The sequence below is a fragment of the Rissa tridactyla genome, chromosome 6 (assembly GCF_028500815.1).
Source record: "Rissa tridactyla isolate bRisTri1 chromosome 6, bRisTri1.patW.cur.20221130, whole genome shotgun sequence".
Lineage (NCBI taxonomy): Eukaryota > Metazoa > Chordata > Aves > Charadriiformes > Laridae > Rissa > Rissa tridactyla.
Window position 1 is genome coordinate 50,764,267 of NC_071471.1, and position 24,392 is coordinate 50,788,658.

The following is a 24,392-nucleotide window of genomic DNA, read 5'->3' on the forward strand; positions in this document are numbered from 1 at the left end:
CCACAGAATTAGGCCGGTTTAACCGGTGTAGCAGCGCATTTTCTCCTGACAGTGCTCAAGACAGCAGAAGCCTAGGCGGAAGAGTAATGCAGGGACTGGCGCTCCCTTAGCAAGCAGAGACCCCGTATAGGTCACGGGGCTGTTGGCTGTAGGGAGCTTGTATTGCTTAAACCCAGCCTAGGAGTAATTTCCCATGTGTTTCCCAAGGCAGCACTCTGGTGAGCGCAGCCATGCCCAGGGCACGCCAGAGCTCTTCATGCCCGGCCTGCATGTTTGGAGTTCACTCCAGTGGGGTGGCACCACAAACGTGCCCACGGGAGCTGGCATTTGGGACAGTCCTGACACTTCCCCCTCACCCCTATTACCCATAGCCTGCAGCCCCAGCTACAACCAAGGCAGAGTTTTGTATTACGAACACATAACACACAATTTAAACAGAAAAAGAAAGGAAAAAAAAAAAAGAAAAAACCCACCTAAACCCACTCTACTCTCTCTCCTCCCCACCCAAAACATTCCAGCCTTTCCTTTCCTGCCACTTGAGAGGGGGGTTGTTTATTGACATTATGCAAGTGCTGAAACATTTTTCTTTTTCTTCTCTCCCGTCCCTTTTTTCTCCCCCCCGCCCCCTCCTCCGGGGGTTGCAAAGGTAGTTCAAACCCCTCCAGTCATCTCGGCTTATCAGCCAAAGGAGATGCATTCCTCTGGGCTGCTCCCTTTATAAGTCACTGCTGGCCAGGCGCCCGCTCGCCGCTCCGCAGCCTCCGCGCCGGCAGCGCTGCCTCCTGCCCGCGCTGCCTGCCTGCTGCCCGCTCGCTGCCCACCATGCCCTAGCCCGGGACCCGCTCGCCCGCCGGGGGACGCGCAGCAGCCCGGGGAGGGCTGGCAGCGATGGCACCCCCGTCCCCCGCCCGCCCCTGAGGGCGGCTGCTGCCGGGATGTTCAGCTGGCACCGGAGCTTCACCCTGGCAGCGCCCTGGAGGAGAGGTGAGTCCGCCGCCCCCCCGGGGTTGCCCGGGGGCCAGCCGAGGGCTGTCGGCACACCTCCCCGAGCCCGCTCCTCCGCCACCCCCTTCCTTCCCCTCGGCGGCCGCGCAGACGGTACTTAGGGCGAGACCAGTCCGGCCCGCCCCGCTCCCGGGCCCCGCCGGACGGGCTGCCCGCACCGCACCGCACCGCGCCGCGCCGGCCCCATGCTGCGCTCCCTGCTCGCCGGCTGCCTCTGCCCCCAGGCAGGTAAGGCTGCAATAAGCCCCCTCCTCGCTTCAGCTCCTGCCGCGGAGAAGGATGGCGCTTTAGGAACCGATTTGCTTTCCTCTTACAACGGGTTTATTTTGTGTCTGTGAGCTGGGGAGAGGGCAGCCGGAGAGGAGGGAGCGCGGCGACTCCGAGCGGGCTGTGGCTGAAGGAGGGCGAGCTGCCCGGGATAGAGCAGAAGGGGGAAGAGGGGGGAATTAGGAGCTGAGCGGCTGCGCCCACAGGTCCCACTGGTATCGCTGGGGTTTTGCGCTAAGCGGGGACGGATGGGGTCTGCGCTCACTCAGCCTGCCGCTGCGCTGGCGATGGATATCGGATCGCTTTCTAGGCTGGCACATCCCCATCCAACGGGGAGTCATTGTCCCGAGTTTGAGCGGTTGTGTTTGCTCTCTCCTGCTCTGCGCAGATGAGGTGACCCAGGCAGGGAAGGCAGCTGTGGTCCTGGAGCAGATCACTTGTAACTTTTTACGTCTGTTGTCAAAACAAATGATGTGGTCTCAAACTGCCTTTTTCGGGCACAAGGACTCTCGTATGCTTTACTCCTTAGCCAGCGCTGCAGGCTGTGAGATCACAAGCCCCAGGTAGCAGAATCCCCTCAGCATCCCCGTTTACCCTTCAGCTTGGCTCGTGCCAGCTGTAAATGAGATTTGCAGTTTCTGTCCCATTAACATCACTGCACTCAGTTGGTTTGCTTGGCGTGGAGGTGGTGACAGACAGGGTTTGCCAGAGTCTCAAGCATAGGGTGCTGTGCAACAGCAGAATGGTAAAGATATTGCAAAACACTGGGTTGGAGTGGTTATGCCTCCTGGGGTCCTAACTTCCCATCTGTATGCTGAATTCCTACCTCCTTGGACAGCTGCAGTGCTAGCAGCTCCTGTGGAGTCACCAGAGGTGCCATGTTTGTGGGCATCTGCCCAGGCATTCACTGCTGGGATTGCGCTTCCCAGCAGTGAGTGTCTCAGAGCTCAGCGGGAGCTGGAGCCTCTCTGAGGTGCCAGAGCAGGTCACTGCTGGGCACTGCACTAGCAAGGGCTGCTGAAGCACGTCGCTTTGCATGAGTTTGGTCTGGAGACTGCTTTTTACCCAGTGACACAAAGAGCTCTAGAGTAGTGCTGCTGTGAGAGCGCTCCAGCATGACCACAAGATGTAGAGAGCGTTTGAAGAGATATCATTTTACTGTATGGTGGAAACCGCTCTGTTTTTTCCCTGGAGGTAATTTGGCCATGAACTTGTTTCCCCCAAACTATATAGTGCAAGCCTGACAGCAGGGTTAGGAGGGGAAAGGAAGCTTGCTCTTCCACATGGAAGTGTCCCTCATCACCCAGACACTGCAGTATTGAATAGGGGCAGGCAGAAGCTTTGGTGAGGGAACAGACTTATCACACAAAGGACTGAGGAATCAAAAAGAGATTCAGCTAGGATATCTCCAAATAAGAAACAGGGACAGCACTCCTTAGTCACCCTGCCTGGAAAAGAGGCACCAGATATTATTTGTGTCCTGGTTTGGACCCCATCTCTACTCAGAAAGAGTCAAGAATATGCTGTTTCTTACAAGCTTTGTGGCAGGGACTTTAAAGTTACATCTCCAAATGCAGCTTAAGATAGAGAATATAAACCAAACTCTTTTTTTAAGAGTGGCAGAGCAATAATAGGCATATAGGCTGGATCTTCCCCCTGTCCTTGAGGGGCAGGATCTCTTGTATCAGCAAGTTCAGTTTACTGCAGCTACAGAGCCCTGCATCATCACCTCCTCCTCTTTATCTCGCCAAGGTCCTTGTGTGGCCCCAGCAAGAGTAACAAACCAAAAATTGTCACTGCTCGTACTGCAACCATAAAATATTTCAGACATACCAAAAAGTATGGTTCCACCTGCCCACCACTACCTTATTTGAGCAGAAGCAGCTCTCTGGGGTCTTGCCTAGGGACAGAAATGACTGCACATGAAGAATGGGTTAACAGTGACCTTTCTGATACAACTCATGAGCTCCTTTGGCTTCAGTTGAAGCACTGGGGTCTTAATGGCTTTAGTCTGTGGGGCAATTGAACAGTTGTTTATCCAAGCTTGTTATAGGCAATAAAACCTGAATTACTACATACTTGTCATCCCTGGGGGGCAAGTTCCATCCTTGCAGAGGGCCTCCCATCTCCTAGTTCCTTTCTGGTGGAATACTCCCTTGTAATATGAGGTAGCCTGCAAATCAGATGGGCAAGGAAAGATCTCCCAAATTAGACAGTTTTTGCCAAGGTGTGGTATATTTGTTTCCATTGTTTTCATTTTCTGCTCAGATACACTAGCAAGCTGTGTGCCAAATAATCTTTTGCTATTACACAGGGCTGCTTATGAAAACACCATTTCCTTTATTGAATGTTTTGAAGCTTTCTCCTGAAGCAGCACACGTGAATATCCAAGGAGAAGGATTTGCAGGTCTTTAGTGAGAGTTGTCATCTCCCTGACAAAGTCTCACAAACAAGCACCATAGGTGACTATGGGACCTTGAGCCTCCCCCCATCCCAGGAGTGGTTACTTTTCAGAGTAGGGAGCACTTGGGCACAGATCCTTTTACATCAAAATTATCCTTGTCCTGGTTTTCCCACTGGGCTATATATCCTAAGAAGTAAGTTGCAGGGTAAATGCAGTAACGAGTGGGAGAGGCTCTTTAGCTAGTGCTCTGCGCAAGGTCAGGTGTTGGTCTAAAAACTGGTGACGGCCAGCCTACACAAGTAACTCCGATGAACCAGGTGGCCTGTGGGGGACCTGCTGTGCAGGGGGACTTTCTGCCAGAGGTCACTCATCAATCAGACCTGTCCCGCTGTTTCAAAAACTTCACAGGTCACTTGGAATGAATAGAAGCAAGCTGTAAAAATGTCAAGTGGCCTCTCTACTTGGAAATCCATTTCCTCTTTAGTTCACCCAACTATATCCATCAGTAAACAATCAATCTCCCTCTCATTCCTCCTCAACTGCCTGAAAAGAGCTATAATTATCTCCTCCTCTTCTGAAACATACGTATTAAAGCAATGAATGCCTCTTCAGTCAGAGTCCTTGAACCCTGTTATCTTTCTCTCAGCATCTATTTCATATGGATTTATCATTACCAGCTGCAACTATGGATGATCCATAACATTTCTGGTCACATTGTATTACCGAACTATCATCTGGAGGAACTTCACACAACTATCAGTGAGACTGGAGAGCATCTTGGAGCCAAACGATACAAGAACTTCGTGCTTCAAAATTTCAAGCAAATCAAATTGTATCTATACTCTCATGAAATCCACATGCATTTCAGTTCCCCAGATGGATAAATTGAAATTTTGAGGATTGGGTCTATCATGCAAATACTCAGTTACCACATGGGAGTGTGTTCCTCTGCAAACATGAATTTTTCAGTCACAATTTGTCCTGGTTTCATCTGGGATAGAGTTAATTTTCTTCCCAGTAGCTGCTGTGTTTTGGATTTAGTATGAGAATAATGTTGATAACACATACTGTGTTAGTTGTCACTGAGTAACATTTGAATTAAGTCAAGGACTTTTTCCAGCTTCGCATAGAAGCTGAGAGAGAACATAAACAGGACAAGCTGACTAAAGGAATATTCCATACCACAGATGTCATGCTCAGTATATACATGGGGGTTAGCCAGGGGGCAGGGATCTGCGATTGCTGCTCGGGAGAGGCTGGGCAATTGATCACTGGGTGGTGAGAGCATTTATTTTGTATATTCTTTTACCATTATTATTATTATTATTTTCTCTTCCGTTACTGTGCTATTAAACTGTCTTTATCTCAAACCGAGTTTTTTTTTCCCCTCCTTTTTTTCTCTAACCTACCTGGGGGGGGGTGGGGGAGCAGCGGGGAAGGAGTGAGTGGATGCATGGTCCTAATTGCTACCTGGGGTTAAACTACGACACAATTCCAGTTAAAAAACAAACAAACAAACAAAAAAACAAAGCACCAAACCAACATTTCTATGACAGTGATTTTCAAGCCTTCATAAGTTTCTGCTGTTGTAGATAGAGGTTGTAACTGATGCACTGAAGACACAAGACCTTTCCATTAGCTCCCCTTAGAAATTCCTAGGCTCATGAGTGTCCTAGTTGTTTAGGAGAAGCCCTTGCTCAGATTGGGCACCCCACAGTACAGCAGCATGCTCACAGACTAGTTTTGCTTGAAAGGCATTGGGAAGGCAGATTGTCTGCAGGAACCTGGTGCCAAGCAGCACCCCTGCCATCGCCAGGACTGGCATCAGGTCTTCAACAGGCCTGTGAAGCACAAGGAAGCAGGGAGATCCTCAGCACATGGAAGTCCATAGCAAAGCTATGTGGAGATAGATTTCCCTCCCAGAGGGTCAATTTGTAGTGGTTGCTGGGTTTTTTTGCGGTAGGGGTTGTTTGTTTGTGGGTTGTTTTCTTTTGGGTTTTTTGGCAGCGTAAGAGTAATCCAGTTCTAAATATTGTGGTCCAGTCCATGTAATGGCTCCCTGTGCCCGCAGGGCTGTGCAAGGAACAGCCATTGCCCAGCTAGGAAGGTAACCCAGCTCCTGCGGCTCTGGGTGGGGGCCAGCTGGTGGGCTAGTGCTGAGAAAGAGGTGCCAGTACAGCCCCACCACCCAGCTCCACCCCTCAGCGCATATAGGGGAAGAGTCAGCAGCAAAAAATGCCTATTGTTTCAGAAAGGAAGTGACCCCTTTTCTCTTAAATGCTGGGAAATCAAGACCTCATCATTGGTGAGAAAAAAAATCCCCTCTTCACAGTGAAAGGGAAATACCACCTGAGCTGTACTGCCAGCAGTGTTCGCAGCAAGAGGACTAAAGGGAGACTTTTTGTAAAGGAAGGAAGGAAAATGAGGGAATGCAAGGACTGAATAGGAGAGGCAGCCTTTCATTTCTAGGTCATGAGTTTGACTTCAGCTCACTAGTTCCTGCTGCCTGATGATTCTTCAAAAGCTGATGATCATCTCTTAGTCTGTACTTGGAGGCCACAGCCCCATCACAGAACCTGTCCTGCACGGCACAGGATTTAATCCTTGGCACAGCTGGAGAGGATTGACTGGGCAGGCTGTGCGGCTGCTCTGTGGGATGCCGAAAAACCACTTCTGGGGCTTCCATGTACATCTGGCTCCTGTGCTTAGGGATAATCATAGTGGTAGGAATGATGGGGTTTGACTTAGGTCTTCCTTTGCAGGGCAGCTGTGCAAAATCCCTGCTACTTCAGCAATCCAAGTCATTGGTGATGCCCTTTATTTCTGGTGTTCTGTTCCTGTGGCACACTACAGTTGGAAAGTACTGGCCTTATGGGCTTAAATCTAGAGGGTGTTGCATGTCTTGCGGTAGATGGGAACGGGGAGGGGAACAGGCACTCTGAGCATCTCTGGATGGCTCACCTTATGCCTCTCTCCAAGACTGCCACCCTACATAACCCTGCCAGCACCACCCACCATAGGTGGGTTTGCTGTGCACATGAACCTTGCAGTGGCTTTGGGGACAAGAAGAGGGCTGCCATGGCTCTAATGCTGCTACCCTTTGTAACACAACGGCAGACGGAGACAAGCAAAGCCTTGGCTCCAGTTGTGCCAGTCATTGCACACCTGTTTAACAGTGATTCTCCCCCATGCCAAGCAGCCTACAAATCAGCATGAACATTTTGAGAAGACAGGTAGGCACAGACCAGAGGGAGGAAAGCAGCACAGGGCACTCATCCTGCTTCGAGCCTGGCCTATTCCCACCACCAGTACTTCCATCAGCCAGATGTATCAGAAGACCATGTGCTATGATACTTGAGTCAGTGCATCAGAGGCCAAAGACCCCTCTCAGGGACGCAGCAGAGCTTAACAGGGCTTGCACCGAAGGAATTGCCAGTGGAACACAGCTTTGAGCCATGGGCATAGAGGCAAAAAAGAAAAAACTGGACCTGGATTTCAATGCTTTGGAGTATAGGGATTTGAATACAGACTTCAGCCTGGTTTTCTAGAAAGGTGGGAGCTTTTGCAGGAATTGGGCCTGGGCAGGGACTGGGAACACGTAGGAGTTTTGCCTGGGCTGTTGTTTGAGTGCGTCTCAATGCAACTCTCAAAGAAACTGCTTAAAAGCAATTTCATATTTAGATATTCTCTCTCCTTCCTCAGGTCAGAAATCTCTATATTAACACACTAGGCTGTGCACTGGCAGCTCCTAATTATTGTGCAACAGGAAAAATACACTTGGACTTAAAACTCCAAGGAAAGGAAAGCCTTAGGACAGCAGCTGATGAGAGCGTATCCACCTTTGAAGGATTTAAGTTTCTCAGCTAGGTTTTGCTAACCGCCAACAGACAAGTATCCTACAAAGCAATTTGGAAAGGAAACGAAGTAAAGCAAAGTTCTAGAGACTTAGCTGGGACACATCAATTCCTTTCACTTCCTACTAATTACCTTCAGATATCAGCTAGTTCACTGTTATCACCTCCCTATGAGATGGGAAGCAGTCTTATTCTCCAACTGTACAGGCACAGGAAGTCCAGCAACTCGCACAAGGTTACACATAATCAGTCACCCTCAGTTACAGCTTCTATTACAACCCAGGGAACCCTGTTTATCTCTAGTGTGGTTACAGAGCCATATAACCCTTTGAGAAGGCTACTAGCCAAGTAGCACAATTCAACCCAAGACAATGTTTGACCTGGACATGTGTTGCCGAAGATGCTGCGGGAAGCTATACCGCTTCCTAAGCGTAGACGCACAACTCCAGTTTCTCCCCTGCTGCCATACCAGTGTCCCAGCCAGCTGCCTGAAAGCAGCATCTGTCCATACCTCACCCCCACCCCAGAAGGGGTGTGGAAAATCAGTCCAGGGGAAAGGACACAAAACCCAACAATAACAAAAAAACCCTCTTGGCTGATTTCCCAGGAGCAGCAGTGTCAAACCTGGCTGGCTTCCAGCACAAGTAAATACATCTTACCAACCTTCATGCCGCCGTTCAGCTCTCTGGAGCTCTTCACACCTCCCGTCAGAAGCCTGCACGCAGCACTGTAACCAGACCCCTACAGCACACTCCCTCCAGCGCCAGGCAGGCCGCCGTCTTCCCCGCTTTGCTCTGGGCCCCTGGTACTGTTGTACTGAGCACTCGCAGGCCAAGCCCTCAGCCAGAATTAGCTAACAAAATTCTGTTAGGGGCCCTGGTAATGAGCTAATTTATAGCAGCTGAGGGTCTGGATAACTTTTTTTTTTTTTTTTTTGGTAATTGCACAGATGAGCTTTAATTGCACCATTCTGGTGTTTGCTAGCAATACGCTTGGAAGAGCTGAGCGTTTTTGTATGCCTCTTTCAAGATCTGTAGCAGAAACAATATGCTTGTTGGAAGCCCTGTGGTTTAGATTCCATAACCCGGTTCACAGAGAGGAAGAAGAGACTGCTCCCTCAGTGAGGTGCAGCAAGAAAAACTTGAGTTTCAGGTCACTGCCTTAATCATGGGAGATCTCTGCTGTAGCACAGATGACCTCATTGACCATGGGAAAGTGTCATTGAACGCGTGAGGATGAGGTGCCTAAGTGTGTTGCAAAATCCTGCCATCCTTTGCATCTGTTCTGGACTTGTGGTAGGGGATGATAACATTTTGCATCATCACAAGGGGCTGGGAGGATAAATCAGAAATGCTCAAACACTGTGGTTACTAGGACCTGCCAGTGCCGAGATCAATGGTTTGCAGCCTAGAACAGATAAACAAGAAATTGTTGTGAAACCATGCGATGTTGCTAGTGACCACAGGATGGGGAGAGCAAAGGACTCTGTTGTCCAGAGCACAGACCTTTCTCAGCACTGCGGTTGTTGGCATCAAGGGGACCCTCACGCAGAGGCTCAGAGATTTAATCTCATTTTTTATTTTTTCTACTCCAGCCAAGCCTTCTGGTACACATTGTAGCTTTTGTATTTATAAAAGATATGAATTAAAGCATCTGACATCTTCTGTAAGCAGCAAGACCTCATTTTAATATGCTGCTTCCTGATTTCAGACAAAGAAATATTTGTGTAGGCCAGGGTGAAACCGGTTAAGCAAGAAAAAAAGGGGCAGATTGAAAGAGAGAGAGAGAATCTCCAATCAAAGGAAAACATGGCATGATTAATAAGTGAAGGCAATCAGAGTCTGTGGGAAGGGACTACCATTGCATATAGTAATTCCTGGTAAGAGTGATGGCTGTATGATTTGTTCTTAAAAAGAAAGTGCAGCAATGCTATTGCTCTCTGACTCTCAGTGGTTTTGTTGTGCCATCTGGGGTGGTGATGCCATCAGAAGAGCCTGTACGCCTTCTGTTTTTCATGCAGATAGAACACTTTGCCTCTTGCTGCCAAGAAGTGTTTGCAGCTGAGCAGGTCGATCCTCTTCACTCCAAACCAGTAATGTCTCAGCTCCACCTTCTCCTTCCAAGAGGATAGACCCTATTCCTGGTCCTCAGTTCAGGGTCCATCATGCTCATCCCAAGAGTGGGAGGGCTGTTACCCAGCCCAGCACAGGCAACTCCTCATGAGCTTTCCTGTGATATTTCCATGGGTAATGTCTTTCTCTTGTTCCCCACCACAGCAACGTACTGGTATTGCACTGCAGACTGGCACTGACTGCCCCAAATGTGGCTCTTCATAGTGGAGAGACCAAAGGAGGCCGTTGCAATTCTCTATATGATAAACAAGGTCTTCTATAAGGGACTATAAGCACTACATGCCCAAGTGACATAAAAAGCCCATCATATGGGATTATTTATCACTGACAGCCCTTTTGAAACTCCAGTGTAAAATATTAAATCTCTGTCTGCCTATGGACAGTAAAGGGCATGTTTCAGTGCTTTCTCAAGGTCAAGAGAAATTCTCAAGATCAAACAGAAGGAATTTAAATAAAATAGAAAATGATTCATTTAATAGCTAGTTTGGCCTTAATGAATAAAAGTCTCCCTTGTCTGTGGACGTTGCGGAAAGCAAGCTGGAGGAGGGAAGGCTGGAAAACAGGTTATTTCTGAAACAGGGAGTTTTCTGGGTTACCGTGAAGGAGGGCTGCACAGCGGAGCTCTCCCCACTCTACTGGTAGCGGGGGGGTCCCAGGCTTCCCTGCCTACTTAGGGATAATTACCCTACCCTGAGCAAGCTTGTAAAGCAGCTGCTGGTTTGATGTCAGGCAAAAACAAAGGAACTAGGAGAGGGAAATGAAAGGAAATGAAGTAGGAAGTAAGATATCCTGAAAAGTGTATGCATTGTAGCCCTCTGAGGTGTTCTGGGTCAGGCACTAATAAGGGAAGAGATACCAGAGAAACTGAAGTTTTGCACTGCAACAATTCCTGGTCCCAAATCCACAAACAGATGGATTTGGAGCTGAGATTTACAGTTTGCTAATGGGTGGATGCAGAGCTTTCACCCTCTTTCATATCAGAAGCAGAAGTCTGCACTGTGAAATACTTGATTCAGAAAAACAGTAAGAAAACCTAGGGGCAGATCTTTAACTCCTGTAGATCAGCCTTTCATCCAGAGACTGTTCTACCACATTACTGTGTGAAATAATTGTGATGTGAAAACAAGTCTTCTTTGTCAATGTGCAAAAAGCTCATGAACAAAGCTGCCCCCATCTCCTTTCTTTTCACAAAGAAGAGTTCATTTGAAGAAATTGCTTCATAGCTAAAACCATACAGGGAGCGGAAAAGATCTACAGTGTCTTGTTTGCTTCTCCTATCAGTACTTGCTTTTTGTCACCTGTATGTGCAGAGAATACTGCAGAGAACACCAAACAGTTTGCGAATTGCTTGTTGCAACCCAAAATTCACTTAAGCCTATGGAAAGAGATTTCATTTTACCCTTTTTTCCGCTGGTTTGGAATACATTTAATCAGAGGAAATATTTTAGCCTTAAATTAGTGTCTGTCATGCTGAAAGAACATGTACTTCTCTGTGTCTATATGCAGGTGATCACTAAGAAGTTATCTGGCTATATGTGTTGTTTTCTGTCTGCTAAATCAGAACTCAGTGTGCATTTATGACTCCCCTGAAGGACTCTGGGGCTATGAAACACAACACTTCTGTGGCAGCAAAGCATACAAGAAAGCTTCACATAGCTCAAGAAAAACAAATTAGGGCTTCCCTCCTCTACCACCTTACTATAGACAGTTTTACATTTCACATCCCTCAGGGGATGCACCATACACTGAGTTTCGTAGCCTCCTGTGACCTTCTGCTTGTTCTCTTTTAAGCAGGTAAGAAGAGCCCACGTGCTGAGGACAAAGTCGTGCTAACACATATGAAGATACTGAGCAATGAAGGAATTCAAAACCCAGGGTTAATCCCAGAGGCTCCAGCTGACACAGCCTGCACAGAAGAGTCCCATCTCCCCGGCACCAGCCTCCCACCGGACTGCCAGGGAAATCCCAATGCCGCAGCTGCCCTGGCAGATCCAGACTATGCAGATGCACCAGCAAGCACAGACTATGTAGCCACCCTGCCTGACCTCAGCACCTTTGAATCCAAGTGCCGACTTCACAGATTCTCCAAATTTGAATCCGAGGACTCAGGGGTTGAATTGCCAAGTGGGGCTAATTCTCCATCAACGCCGACAGGTTCAGAGAAGAGCTTTGTGCTTCACAGCAGAGACTCATTTTGTGACTCGGGTGTGCTTAGCACCTCTTCTTCTCCAGAAATTGACCATCTGATAATGAGAACATGTAAAGAGCGTGCCAGAAATGTCGGCCACCAAGATCCAGAGAGTGAAAAGCAAGCTGAGTACTACAGTCAGGAGGCAGACGCTGTGCAGGGTCCTACAGCTTCCCTAGAAGACTTCAGCGTCCCTCAGGAAGAAAGTCATGGTGAACATTTTGACCAAAGCGAAAGGCAATCTCTGGAAAAGGAACCTACCCCAGAGACAGACGTTCCCAGGGAAAACACTCTTCCCACCCCACCTCCCATAGAAGAGCCAAAGACAATTACTGACAATTTCCCAGAGAATTTTGGCAGCATGCAAGACCTTCAGATCCATGGTCATCAGCTGAAGAAGTACCCCACAAGTGACAGTCTGGATGAATACATGGATGAATGCTGTAGACTGAGTGAGGTAAGAAACACCTAAAGTGAATCTAATAGCTAGGCCTGTCCAAATACTTCAGTCAGAGTTCAAGTCCTATCATCTGTCACAAACTAGGGCACATCTGAGTGAGTTAGAAAATCTCCCCTGAAACTGTTGTAAGCAAGAGATCTTGACAATTGATTTTTAAGAGTGGGGTAAGGATGACTAATGGCTTATGGAGATCTGATGTTTCAAAAAGCCCTAGACTAGAGGATGGACTTGATTCTGGTCTTAAAATGAAGATTATGAAGTTAGTCATCTTCCTCTGATACATGGGATGGGGATCAGAGCATAGTTTCTTTTTCAAGGTCAGGTTATTCCTGTTCCTGGGAACAGCTGGGCTGCTGTTGGGGCACTGAAGTTTGGAAAGAACTTGTCTAAGGGGCAGCTCATTCCTGTCCAGGCCTGTCCTGTCCTCTTGAACCAGCTCTCTCAAATAATGAGTGAGCAGGGAACTAATGCACAAATTCGAATCTTTGCTGGGCTGGGGATGGAGATCCCATTTTAACCCTCTAGCACAGCTGCGATGTAAATAATATTTTCAGCAGCTTGTCCTACACTTTCCCCCTTGCTGGGTACACTGTCCGACTGACAGGAGAACAAAAAGCCCTTCTGTGCACCTTCTCCCATAGTGGATGCTGGCAAGCGCTCATCCCAGTGCTTTGCCTGAAGCCCCACACTGCCGATCGCTGCCTTGCCTGCCTGCTGCAGTGGCCTCCATGAACCAGTGACAGAAAGATCTAACTGGGGAGCTGATTCTTGATAGAGAGACGGACCAAAAAGCCCCACGAGCAAAAGGAAAGGAGGGGGGGGGCTAGATGAAGAGGGTCACACAGACACAGCAAAAATATCAAAGAAATATCAGATTTCTTTTTGGGGCATTCATTGTGGTAATAGTGATGAATTGGAATGGGAGATGGGTGGGAGGAAGCCAAGTGACAAGTGCTGTGTAGGTAATTTCACCATGACCTTTCTGCCCAGGCCCTGAGCCATCAGGCAATGGCCTTCCTCTCCAGCACATCAAACCCTCCCGAGCAGCGAGGAAGGTCAGAGATGGCCCATCTTTGTAAACATTGCATATCGAGGCAGCACAAGCACCACACAGTCCAACACAGCAACCTCTTCCTCGCCAGAGCTCTCTCACACACGGCAGAAGAGAGATGTCTATTTTGCATGGTTCCCAAACAGACAGCAACCTGGCCTTTTGGCAGGGAGTTCAAAAAAGGAATGGAGCAGGAGAGTTTGAATACAAGGACACTTTATAAAAAGTTACCTAAATTCTCTGTTGCGCTCCAGAGGGTTTGCAGCCAGCTTGGTCGTGTCTGACAGCTCTGGCTGCCCATGAAATTCCTTTAAATCTTTTGTGAAATGGAGCCTCAGTTTCCCAAATGAGAACATTTAAATAAACAAGAGAATAAATTAGAAAGAAGCTGAAGAGGAAATGAAGCTCTTGATGGCTTATCTCCCCTCCTTTTTAATATCCTCACTGGCTGAGTGCTAAAGCTCTGTGCCCCAGAGCACTTTTCTTTGTTTGTTTTTCGAGCTGTATAAATACAGCTGTGACCTAGATGCTGGGGAAGTTTGCCCCTCTCCACAGAGCACCTCCAGGCATGTCAAGAGCAGCACTCTTCAAACTGCTGGGATGCCAGGTAGCAAGAAATGCCCCCAGCTGGTGCAGAGCCCCAGTGCTGGTGCTACGCTGTGTGCCACAGCGCACAGGGACATCCTCTGCCATGGGGCAGAGCCTTCTACTTGGCCCTGCCCCCCCCAGACCTGCACAAGGCTGACTTGTCCTCACTGTCGTACAACAGAGGCAGGACAGAGTGAGACCCACTCAGAAACAATGTCCAGATGATCATTTGCCCATAGAGCTGATGGGCGCATCTTGGTTCACCCCAGCTGAGGCTCTGCTTCAGGCTTACTCTGTGGTTTTCACATTTGCCCATAACCTGTCCAAGATAGAACATGGTACTTAGGAGCCATCTGGCCCGATATTATCTCAGGGACTCAGATACCCCTGTAAATGCACTCAATGTTGTCTGAAAGATAGCAAGCTAGTTCAGGGTATTCCCACTCTGCTTGGCAAAAAACATGGCAAACCAAATTGTTCCATCGAATCAGTTCCCGCTGCACTAAATTCATATTGCTAGAGATGCAAGAGTGCTTACCCTGGCTTGTATTTAATGCCAGGTGAGAGCATTATTTAATTATAGGTGACAGCAACTTCCTCAGTCCTGTGGCTGGTTTTGGGAATACAACTTGCAAGTAACAGGAGAGCAGTTGAGTTTCCCTAGCCCAGCTGGCTGTGGCAATGCCAACAGCACTGTGCTTACTGGCACACCACAGCCGAGCAAGGATTCAGTCTCTGGATGAGGATGTCCCTTGATGTCCTCCCAGCCTGTCTCACTGCTGAGGCCACTTCCAAGAGAACAGGAAGGAAACTGCCGAAAAAGACAGACTGAAAAATGACCAAATGTTTTGACCATTTGGATTCATTTGGTGGATGGTTTTGGCTGAAAATATACATCAAATTGTTTCAGTCTGGCGTTTCTTAAACAAAGATTTCTGATCTTTTGTTTTGAACTGTCATTATTTTGAAATTTGCCTACATTTAGAAAGATGAAAGAAAGTGGAAGCTGTCAAACAACAAGTAAAAGAACTTTGAAGCCTAAATAAAAGCATTTCCTTTTAAGCCAAATTAAGTGTTTGGGGTCAGTTTGAAGATACATAGCTTTTGATGCTTTTGCTTTGCAAACACTTCCTCACGCTCCATAAAGTTTACATTTAAAGTCAGCCCATACCCCTAGAAGAAATGAGAGGGTAGGAGCATTGTCGTCATTAAATGAAAAAAAACAAAACAAACCCACCCTTATCCACACAGTGCTAATTATTCTGGGCAAAAGTAGTCAAAATACATCTCTGCAGAGAGTGGTATGGTTCAGGGGAAGGATAGGGCAACCTGTGATGGTCAGCCCCATAGCCTGTGCGTGCCGCTTGGAGGAAACCAGAAGCTATCAGTAAGCACAGCCCCTCCTGGACAGCAGGGTGGAGCCGTCAAAAATATACAGCACGATCCCTCTCTTTCCTGTTATTCACAAGCCTTTCGGTGCTGTCAGCTTCCAGTGACAAATGCTTCCCACTCAGCCTGTGGCGTCACTAATCAGTTGCTCCAAGCCCACGGTGGGAGGATTGTAATTACATTCCATGGCTGTCGGTGCAGTGACCATGCTGCCTCTGTACTGGCCATGTTAACGCAGCATGAGTGGGCAGTGAGGGATGTATGGGAGGATGGAGCATGGTACAACTCAAAACTATCCACAAGAGAAAGCGAAGAGCATTGCATGAAGTGCAGAAACCTAAGTCACTGCAAGAAACGTCAGTGGGCTCTTGTCTGAATCAAGACCTTTACCTGCAAGCTAGTCCTGCCCGTCAGCTTTGGCTCCTCCTGCCAGGTCCAGCCCAGGGACAGTTTTCCATTGAGCCCAATTGAAGAAAAACCCATCACATGCATCAAAGTAACATCATGGCTGCAATTAGTCAGGACAAAATGCTGATTAGATGGATCAGAAATGCAGGTTTTGATTATACCTCAATTGGACAAGAGGTTTGAAAACAACCGTCTGTCTTGCAGCTCCCACTGAACTTCAAACCTTTGTAGTGCTCAGGTGCTGCAGCGTGCACGATGTTACACATTCACAGAGACAGAGGGACAGACTCCCACCTCTGCGACTCTGGTGGCTTCAGAGAAAAAAACATGATTTTATACCAGTCAAAATATTGACTGGAGGGCTCCAGATAAGCCAGAGTTCCCAGTGCAGATGCTGATCCTGTTTTTTTAAGCTTCCTAAGAAATCTGTGGGCCAGCACAATTGTGGTTTATTGCCAGCTGAGCAGGGATACATGTACTGAAAACCAGTCCCCAAAACTTAGTTAGGTGAGCACTCACAAGGGCAGAGATCTCTTTTTAGCTCCATGGGTATAAAGTCAGTGTAGTGCACCTTAACTCTGCAGGGTCAAAACTGTAGTGGGAGTAACTCAGCATAATATGGCTGAGAGTCTTGGATTCCTTTTCTTCCAGCTGAGGGTCTGGTTCACTCTGATGTACCTGAAAGCAAAATCTGGCACCTGCTTGTGCATTACGTTGTTACTCTCCTAGCACAACTTTAACCATCTGATTCATAAATTGTGTCTGTCTGATCCTCTGCATCTTTGCCTTCAAAAAAATAGGTGAGATGTTTTTCCTTCTTCATAGGTTTCATCAACTCAAAAATGGGTACATGGCTTTTGTTCCAATACCATTTGACAGTCCCCATGTGGGGAATGGGAAAAAATTCAGTCCTGTTAGGTGTGTGTTTTGGGAAGCTTCAACTGGGAGGACAGAGGCTGGAAGAGACTCATCCTGGAAAATGTGTGCAGTTTTCCTATGGTTGCTCATCCTCCACTGCTAGCGTAAAACTCTCACAGGTGCTGAGAGGAAAATATTTAGACCAGAATGCGACAGAGCAGGTTCTATGCTGCAGGTGGCATGACCAGAAGATAGCAAGGGCTGTTTAGGTAATTCCAGTTTATGGAAGAGAAAAAGTCCTGGAAGGGTCACTGGAGAGGCCCTCTTTGAGCAATTGTTTTGGGGGCAACCAGCTGAATTACACAAGTTTTCTGTATTGAATGCCTGCTATCTCTGAGCAATCCTCATGCTAACTAGGGAAGCAAGGTGAAGTATCCCCCCCCTTAAAACCTTTTACCCTTGCATGCCGACCACAGAGGTGGCTGACCCTGCAGGGATGGGCAGGCACTATAGGCTCAGCCTGATTTGCCTTTTGCTCATTTGCACTCACTGGGATCACTTCAATAAAATGCAAATTAATTTCCTATTAAATAGCCCAAACTGCCTGCCCTGAGCAGCCTCTGAAGGATGGCTGTGAAACAGGGGCTTCCAGCACACATCCAGCATATTGGGTCCAACCTTCAGTCTGGTTTAGGTTCTCCACAAGAATAAATCCCCCTTGCCCCAAGGCCTGGACCAACTGCTCTACACCTTTTCCATCCCTTTTCTTTTTTTCTTCTAGGGACTTATATTCTCAGGAGTTGGAAGTTCTCTCTAACTTCTGCTAAAAGCCAGATTTTCTCCATGCCTGCTCAAAACCCCTTTGTTTTCAAGTGCCTTCAGCCCTATGCACATGGCACTCGAAATCTGGGCCACCTTCTCTTCTCCTCCCCTGCCCGTTTTGCCCTATAAACCTAGCACCTGCAAACACAAAGCAGGACCTTAAGTGTTAAGCACTGGATAAATATGGAACACAAAGAGGGTCCCTGCCTGAAAGAGGTGACAGTCAAGAGCTTCCTGCTCTCTCCTCAATCCTGAGGTTACAGCCAAATGTTTTACTTTATCCTCTTTTCCAAGAGCTCCTCTGTCCCTTGTAGTCTTCCCTTGTGTTTCTACAGCTATAAAATGGATTGAATTTGGCTCACTGTCTCCATAGGACAATATAGGCATGCCATCAGTCACTGGAACAGCAAACTGACAGAAAAGGAAGTTGTTAAATGTGCAAAAAGACGGTATGGAGTGGCAGAAAGCCTAATTTTCAAGGGGAATGAGGAGCTTTTGACTACCCATTTTGGGACAGCTTAAAAAAAAACAAACAGATTTTCAGAAGCTAATACTCATGTACTTTCTGAAAAATCATGTTTCTGAAGCTGGGCACCCCAAAATCCCTAGCTGCTTTCAGGTATGTTGGTTATAATGCGTTTGATTGAAGTTTTTCCCAGCAGGCACCATGTGGACTTTGTTCTCCCTGTGAGTCCTGGGGCTGCCCCGTCCCACTGCACAGACACGCTGAGGGCTGTTTTATGGCCGAGTAACCTTTGTCTTGCCACCGCTTCTGCAGGCTCTGCCCGAGAGGAAAATAAAAATCATGAATGTGAATGACTGGTTGGCTTGAAGTCACTGCAGTTTTTCATATGATTTCATGTGACCTCTGTCCCGACCTCAGACACAAAAGCATCTGGACATAATAATACCTGTTTATAAATAACATTGTATCATCATTTGTTTAAAAAGAAGTAAATCCTAATGTTGATTATTTTTGAACACACCATGAGCTTTCTGACATAATGAAAATACAGGAAGAGTCCCAAGGCTGGCATTTCCCCAAAAATGTAGATTGTTGTGGGAAAGGAGACAGAGTAAGCTTCCTGCTTTTGTAGAGGAAACTTATTTTTTGAAGTAAGATAAACTTAGAGCACCGCTTTTGTAAAGATCGAGGCTTATTTTACTTACTGATATCACACGCACATCGTCAGGCAGCGCCAAGGTGGAAGTGAGCCTCTGTATGTATTTGTTAGCACGCTCGGCAGAGTCCGCTTGCGGTGCAGGAGAGGACACTCGCTGCGCCTGGGGAAGTCCTGGGGCCAGAAACGGCGAGGCGCCGAGCAGGAGGCTGGGACGCGCTGATGCCTGTCCTCTACCACAGGATTACTGTCTGTCTCCAGCACTGAGCAGCTGTGAGACTCCGCAAGTCCTGGGTGGGGGGAGAGAGTGGTACAGAGTGTCCCGCCATAGCCAGACAGCAAGCTTGATCCTGCAGACTTTCTTCAGGCATCTCTTAATGACTGAGAATGTAGCAGCAGGGACATAAGCTGGGATCTCCTAAACAACAGTGGAAAGATGTTCTTTCACTTTGGCAGCTTGGTTCAGGCATGCGTCCCTTTCACTGACCCACCAGTGATGAAGGTCCGAGTTCAGCTGTGCTGTAATGGTTGCAGATTGCAAAAGGCAGACAAAATGCATCCCCAAGTTGGTCACAAAGCAGCAAATCACTGTGACCTGCAGATGTGTGCCTTTGGGTAGGAGCCAAGCTCAACCTCAATACACATAAGCATGACTTGCACTGAGGGCAATGGGCTAAATGAGCCATACTAACCCCAGTCATCTATACCATACAGCAGGACAATGTTTGTAAGCGCACTGTGGCCGGTAAAAGACAAAAATTAGCCTGGGAGGTGAAACTAGAAACAGGCCGTCACAAGTTTTACCTCTGTGTCAGCCTGGGATCAGTCAGAAGAGTACCTCTGGTGCAACATCTTGCTGGGTAATCCAGAAAAGAGCTGCGAGCGAGCAAGCAACACTGCAGCTCAAATCTGGCTATAACCTTGCAAGTGGAAGCCTGAGTGTCTTTACCATGGCCCACGGAACTGTAACTTACTCTGTGGTCCAAGCTGTATTGTCCTTGCAGGTGAATCAAGGTAACAGCAAAGTCCTGGGATCTGGTCTGGGATACCTGGAACACATTTGCCAACTGATTGAGAAGATTGGGCAGCTGCAGGAGCACAACCTGCGTCTCCAAAAGCAAGTGTGCAACTTGCAGAAAGAGCAGAAGATGAGGCAGATAAAGGAGGTAAGCAGACACCACAATATCTTCCATTAAATGGTACACTCAAGGCCCAGATGGAAAGTTCCACATCTGTGTTGGGGAAGATGCTGATTTACTGGACCCCACACCCACCTGGGCTGGGTGCTCTGATCTTCAGGGAGCCCTCATCTACCACAGTGGGCTCAGCTTCCCTTAGGGTGGGCTTGGGTTTCTGTTCTTGTTCAGTTTTTGTCTCCCAGATGTGCTTGCTTCTATTGCGTTAAAAAGCATCCCTCTCACCTCATGCGATGGCCAAGCTCGAAGTCAGAAGCTTTTACTTCTCCACAGTTGAAAACTTCCCAAGAACCAATCTGCCCCCGTCAATGCTATCAAAACAAAACATTTCCATGGACCTCCTTAGCAATTGTGTTTTGAATTAAAAGCTCGCTCTTTTCCTTCTGGTTTCAAACTGTCAAAATCCCAGGATTTCCCACAAAACAGACACAATGGGAAAGAGAAACAGTGGTACTGCTACTCAACTCCATGCTCTCTTTCCCTTCCTGCGCCTCTGAGCTTCCAACTGAATCTCTGACATGAAACTTCTCAGCATTTCTAATAGTATTTTTTTTTAATCAGCCAGAGCTTGCTGGGGAATTTGACTGAAATTTGCAAATCATTTCAGTGTCCTCCTAAACAGCACTTTTTAGCCCCTGCATATTTTGGTTCAGCTCTACCCCACTCTGCTTCTCAGTTCTTTATCTTTGGCCATCACACCACGTTTCCATCTTTTTTTGTCCCCTCCCTTTGTATTTATTTTATCACCCCCGAAGGAGCAGAAGGGGTTTGTCACACTCAGCTATTTCTTCCCAGCCATGCTGTGGCAAGTCTTTTATTCTCCCGACAGCGTCATTCCTCCCCTGGTGCTGCTCTCCCACCTGCTGGGACTGGATCTGCAGTAGGTGACTGACGACTCCTCAGAGCCAAAGCCAAGTTGTGAGTCAGGTTGCAAAGCAGCATAGCCTGTCATTTCCATGTACCCATCTCTCACGCTCAGAGGAATGCAGCCTCCTACATAGAGCCTGGGAATTGTTAACACATTTCCTGAAGCTTTACAACTGTGAGTCATTGCTCAAAGTAACTCTTCCAAGCTGCAAATTCAGGGTCAATTCCTCATCTGGTGTATGTGCCCCCTCCTCCCCAGCTCCCACTGAAATGAAAGGCACCGTGCTTTCATTTAAATATTTGAAACTTTCATCTTCTGCTTTTTTCTAAGATCTCTCAGCAGTGCCTTCTCAGCCGCCTTTGTCCCATACTGTTCAGTGGGGAACTGGACCCCCAAATGTAACATTCAGCACTTGCAATGTGCTCTACAAAACTGGGTGATCTCGCTCAGGTATCTCTGTAGTGCCTGCATCTCTTATATCTCAGTAGCTCTCCATCATTTTCCTCTTCAGAGTCACAGCCCCTCTGTGTAGAAGAGGAATGCTACTACCCCAGTTTGCCATGAGATGTGGAGGTTGCTGTCCACATCATACTTGGGAGGCTATTTTCCAAACCATGTTCACTCTCCATGCAGACTATGAGCGTGGAATTTCCCATACCCCAGACATGGCTAAGGAAGACAGAATCCCCAGAGCAGAGATGGGTTAGTATGGTATTAAGAGCTGGTCACGAGGACCGTAGATGGCAGTGCCCCAATGCTGTTTTGAGAGCGGTACAGACATTGCCACAGAGACCAATGACATTTCCAGAAGCACTCAGATGATGCAGGTTGCTGAAGCTGACAGAGCTGTACTGATTTATTCCATAAAGTACCAGGCAGTTTAGATCGCAGGAAGCTGAAGGCACTCCGTCATTAACAGGACTAGCCTTGACCAAGTGGGATGATGGAAAACTTAGAACATTTTGAAACATCTGAAACATTTATCTTTTGCAAAATGCTGTGCAGTTGCAGCGAGCAGCTTTTTCCAGCAGAATCATGGATCTTTAAAACAAACAAAAAAAAATAGAGAGTTATATCATTGTTTACCTTTGCTGTAAACCTACTAGATCTCACCATCTTGAAGACCTTATGAAGAGACCTCCCAGACATAACCACAGCAGGTGCTGCTGTGTATGGTATTGATCCTGGGACACAAAGGGAACACAGATACTCCACATCCTTTGCTTTACAAGGAAGTCTTCAATGCCCTGGGCCAAAAGCAGCATCTTTCATGAGATTTTCAAAGCATGACCCAAAGGTATAGGTACTGCAAAGCGCCATCCAGCTGTGGCAACATATCCAGATGAAACATTACATTAAAACTGTCAATTGCTTGGGGTTCTCCAGAGGCGAACAGCAATAAAGAGTTTGGTTCCCTTTCCACTTCAGCTACATAAATGTCTCCTTGCTTTCTGCCCTCCTAAACTCTTGTGCAACATGGCTGTGCAAGGTACAAAATCTACCCACCATACAGCAGCTGAAGTACCACATACAGCGAATCTCATTGGTAACATGTAAGAGAACTATGGCATCCCATCAATAAAAATGTAAGATACTGCTTTCTGTGCACATTCCAAAACAAATAATATTATCTTAAAATGCGAGTCACTGCTTTAACAGATCAGTTTATTTACACAAATGCCTTAGCCAAGCAGCTCTGTGTTTAGAAACTTGTATTCAATTCCTTCTGGGAAACAACCCCAAAAGATGCTGAGTATCAAACAATTTAAATTAAACACAAATGAACCCATGAAAAAAAAAAAAAAAACCATGAAAAATCTACAGTGCCAACTCCAGGCTCCTCAGCCTTTTGAAGAGTTAAATAATTTGTCTGGGTCCTGATGGAATGATTGCAATTTGTGTAACATCACACCACATGGTTACCTGAGAATCCACATACTTTCTTCTTGTCCTGTGTAGGAGTACCTTCTGCAACATTGCTCCTGTGGAGCTGCCAGCATCTTCCTCCACTCGTACCAAGACGTGAAGACATTGTTTGCTGGGAGAAGCAGACCTCACAGCCTCTTGGTTCAGACTGGAAACCCTTCTGATCTTTCCATCATCCCAGAAATAGGAGCAAACACTGAAAAGCTGAGCAATGGTGAGTTCAAATACCTCTAACCTGCCCTCCTGCTTGCCACCAGTTGGTGAAATAAGCTAACCAGCACCTTCCTTTTCCCCAGGAAAGAAAGATGGGAACAGCGCAAGGTGTTAGTGGAATTAAACCTTAGCTGAAAATTTGAGAGATGTGTTTTAAAATGCTTTGTCTACACCTAGGATTTTAACACTTGCTTCTTCACATGTGTGAAGCAGGACTTTTTGCTCTGCAGATGTGGCTACAAAGATTAGGACAAATGCGTTATAAAACGGGTCTGTCTTTTGGAAACTTAGCATGCCTGAATGGGTCCATTAGTGGAGCCCCTCCATTTGGTTTTAAAATCCCCCCCAGCCAAGGTAGGATTTGATCTAAGATGGAAAGCTTTATGCCTGTTATTAGTCTCCTTCCCTCTCAAGCAGGCACAGAACACATTCCTGGAAGATGACTTATTCTATAGACTAAGTGGAAATAAGCCACAGCTGCAAAGCTTGGATCCAGAGACCAACTTTTCCAGAAGGGTGAGAAAGACTGAGCTCAGCCTACTGATGATAAAGCCAGCTGAAAAGTCTGGATCCAATGTTAGATGTGAACCAGCCCACTAAGAGAGCCTGGTTGGTTTATTTCAAACCTTGGACTCCAGCCTGCCTCCAATACCTGGTGAAACACAGAGCATCAACACACCTCCTAGCAGGATTGAGTCAGAGTGTAATGGCCTTTGGGATCTCTAGTGCTGAGGTTCAGAAATGCTCTTTCCTGGCAGTTTCAGAGCAGGCCTGGAAGGAAAATAAGGCCATGAGGAAGACATTAGAAAGCCTGCTGTGGTCGGATGCTTTATTGGAGCATTTACCTTCTTTCCACTGAAGTGTGGCATGAAAACACATGAGGTCTCATCCCACCATTAAGTCACTTGGGTTCTCATCCCATCTGGAGTTGCAGCTTGCTGGCAGCACTGCCCAGAGGCCATCCTAGCAGGACACTGCTGAGAAATGTGAGCAAGTTCTTGTATTTCATTGCAGGAGGTGAGAGATACCCAGAGTCAGGAAACAGCCAGCCGATGGTGGGGCTCAGGAAGTCGTCAAACAATAGGAACAACAAGGAGAATGAGTTCAGAGAAGCTGGTAGCATGGCTGAGGGACAGGCTTTTCCATCAAAGGACCCTGCAGTAAGAAAGGTGAGTGATAAGCTTGGAGCCAGACTTTGAGTGGGACCTGTGGGAGACGCAGGGAGAAGTTCTGCTCAGGCAGATCAGAGTGGGGTGCCAGGAGAACAAGCCAACCCCATCTGCTACTGAACAGGGCTGGGGCAGTGAGGGCCAGGGTCCTCTGTGCCTTTCTGATCCCAGCCTTAAATGAAGACAATGGCTATGTCTTTATGCCAAGAAAGGCACAAACAGAGCACTGGTGCAGCAGAGAGGAGTACTGCAGGCAGCAGCATGGGCCCTTGCTAACTCCAGATAACTCATTGTGTGAACCCTGTCATAAGTATCTTCACTACTGCTGCTAGTGAGATTAAACCAATCACACATTCATTACCACATACAAAAATTTAATGCATCAATCCTTAGCTGGCAACGCTTATTACCAGACTGGCAGCATATCAGTGTAATTAACTCCAGGCCCTAAAGCATGTTTCAGGGAAACTGTG

The 24,392-nt window shown here is 47.3% G+C and overlaps 1 protein-coding gene across 4 annotated transcripts in view; it reads left to right on the forward strand.

Annotated features, from left to right (window-relative positions):
- Nucleotides 1-657: 657 nt before the first annotated feature.
- Nucleotides 658-24,392, forward strand: part of LOC128911574 (uncharacterized) — a 30,772-nt gene continuing 7,037 nt past the window's right edge. The window contains exons 1-5 of one of the 4 annotated variants that reach the window (XM_054206704.1): nt 658-984; nt 11,454-12,307; nt 19,552-19,713; nt 22,571-22,751; nt 23,765-23,919. In XM_054206704.1, the coding sequence (XP_054062679.1) occupies nt 936-984; nt 11,454-12,307; nt 19,552-19,713; nt 22,571-22,751; nt 23,765-23,919 (1,401 nt within the window). In that variant the 5' untranslated portion in view covers nt 658-935. Of the gene's footprint in view, nt 985-1,082; nt 1,234-11,453; nt 12,308-19,551; nt 19,714-22,570; nt 22,752-23,764; nt 23,920-24,392 lie in introns of those variants that run through there. The other 3 variants (XM_054206705.1, XM_054206707.1, XM_054206706.1) reach the window with 3 other exon arrangements.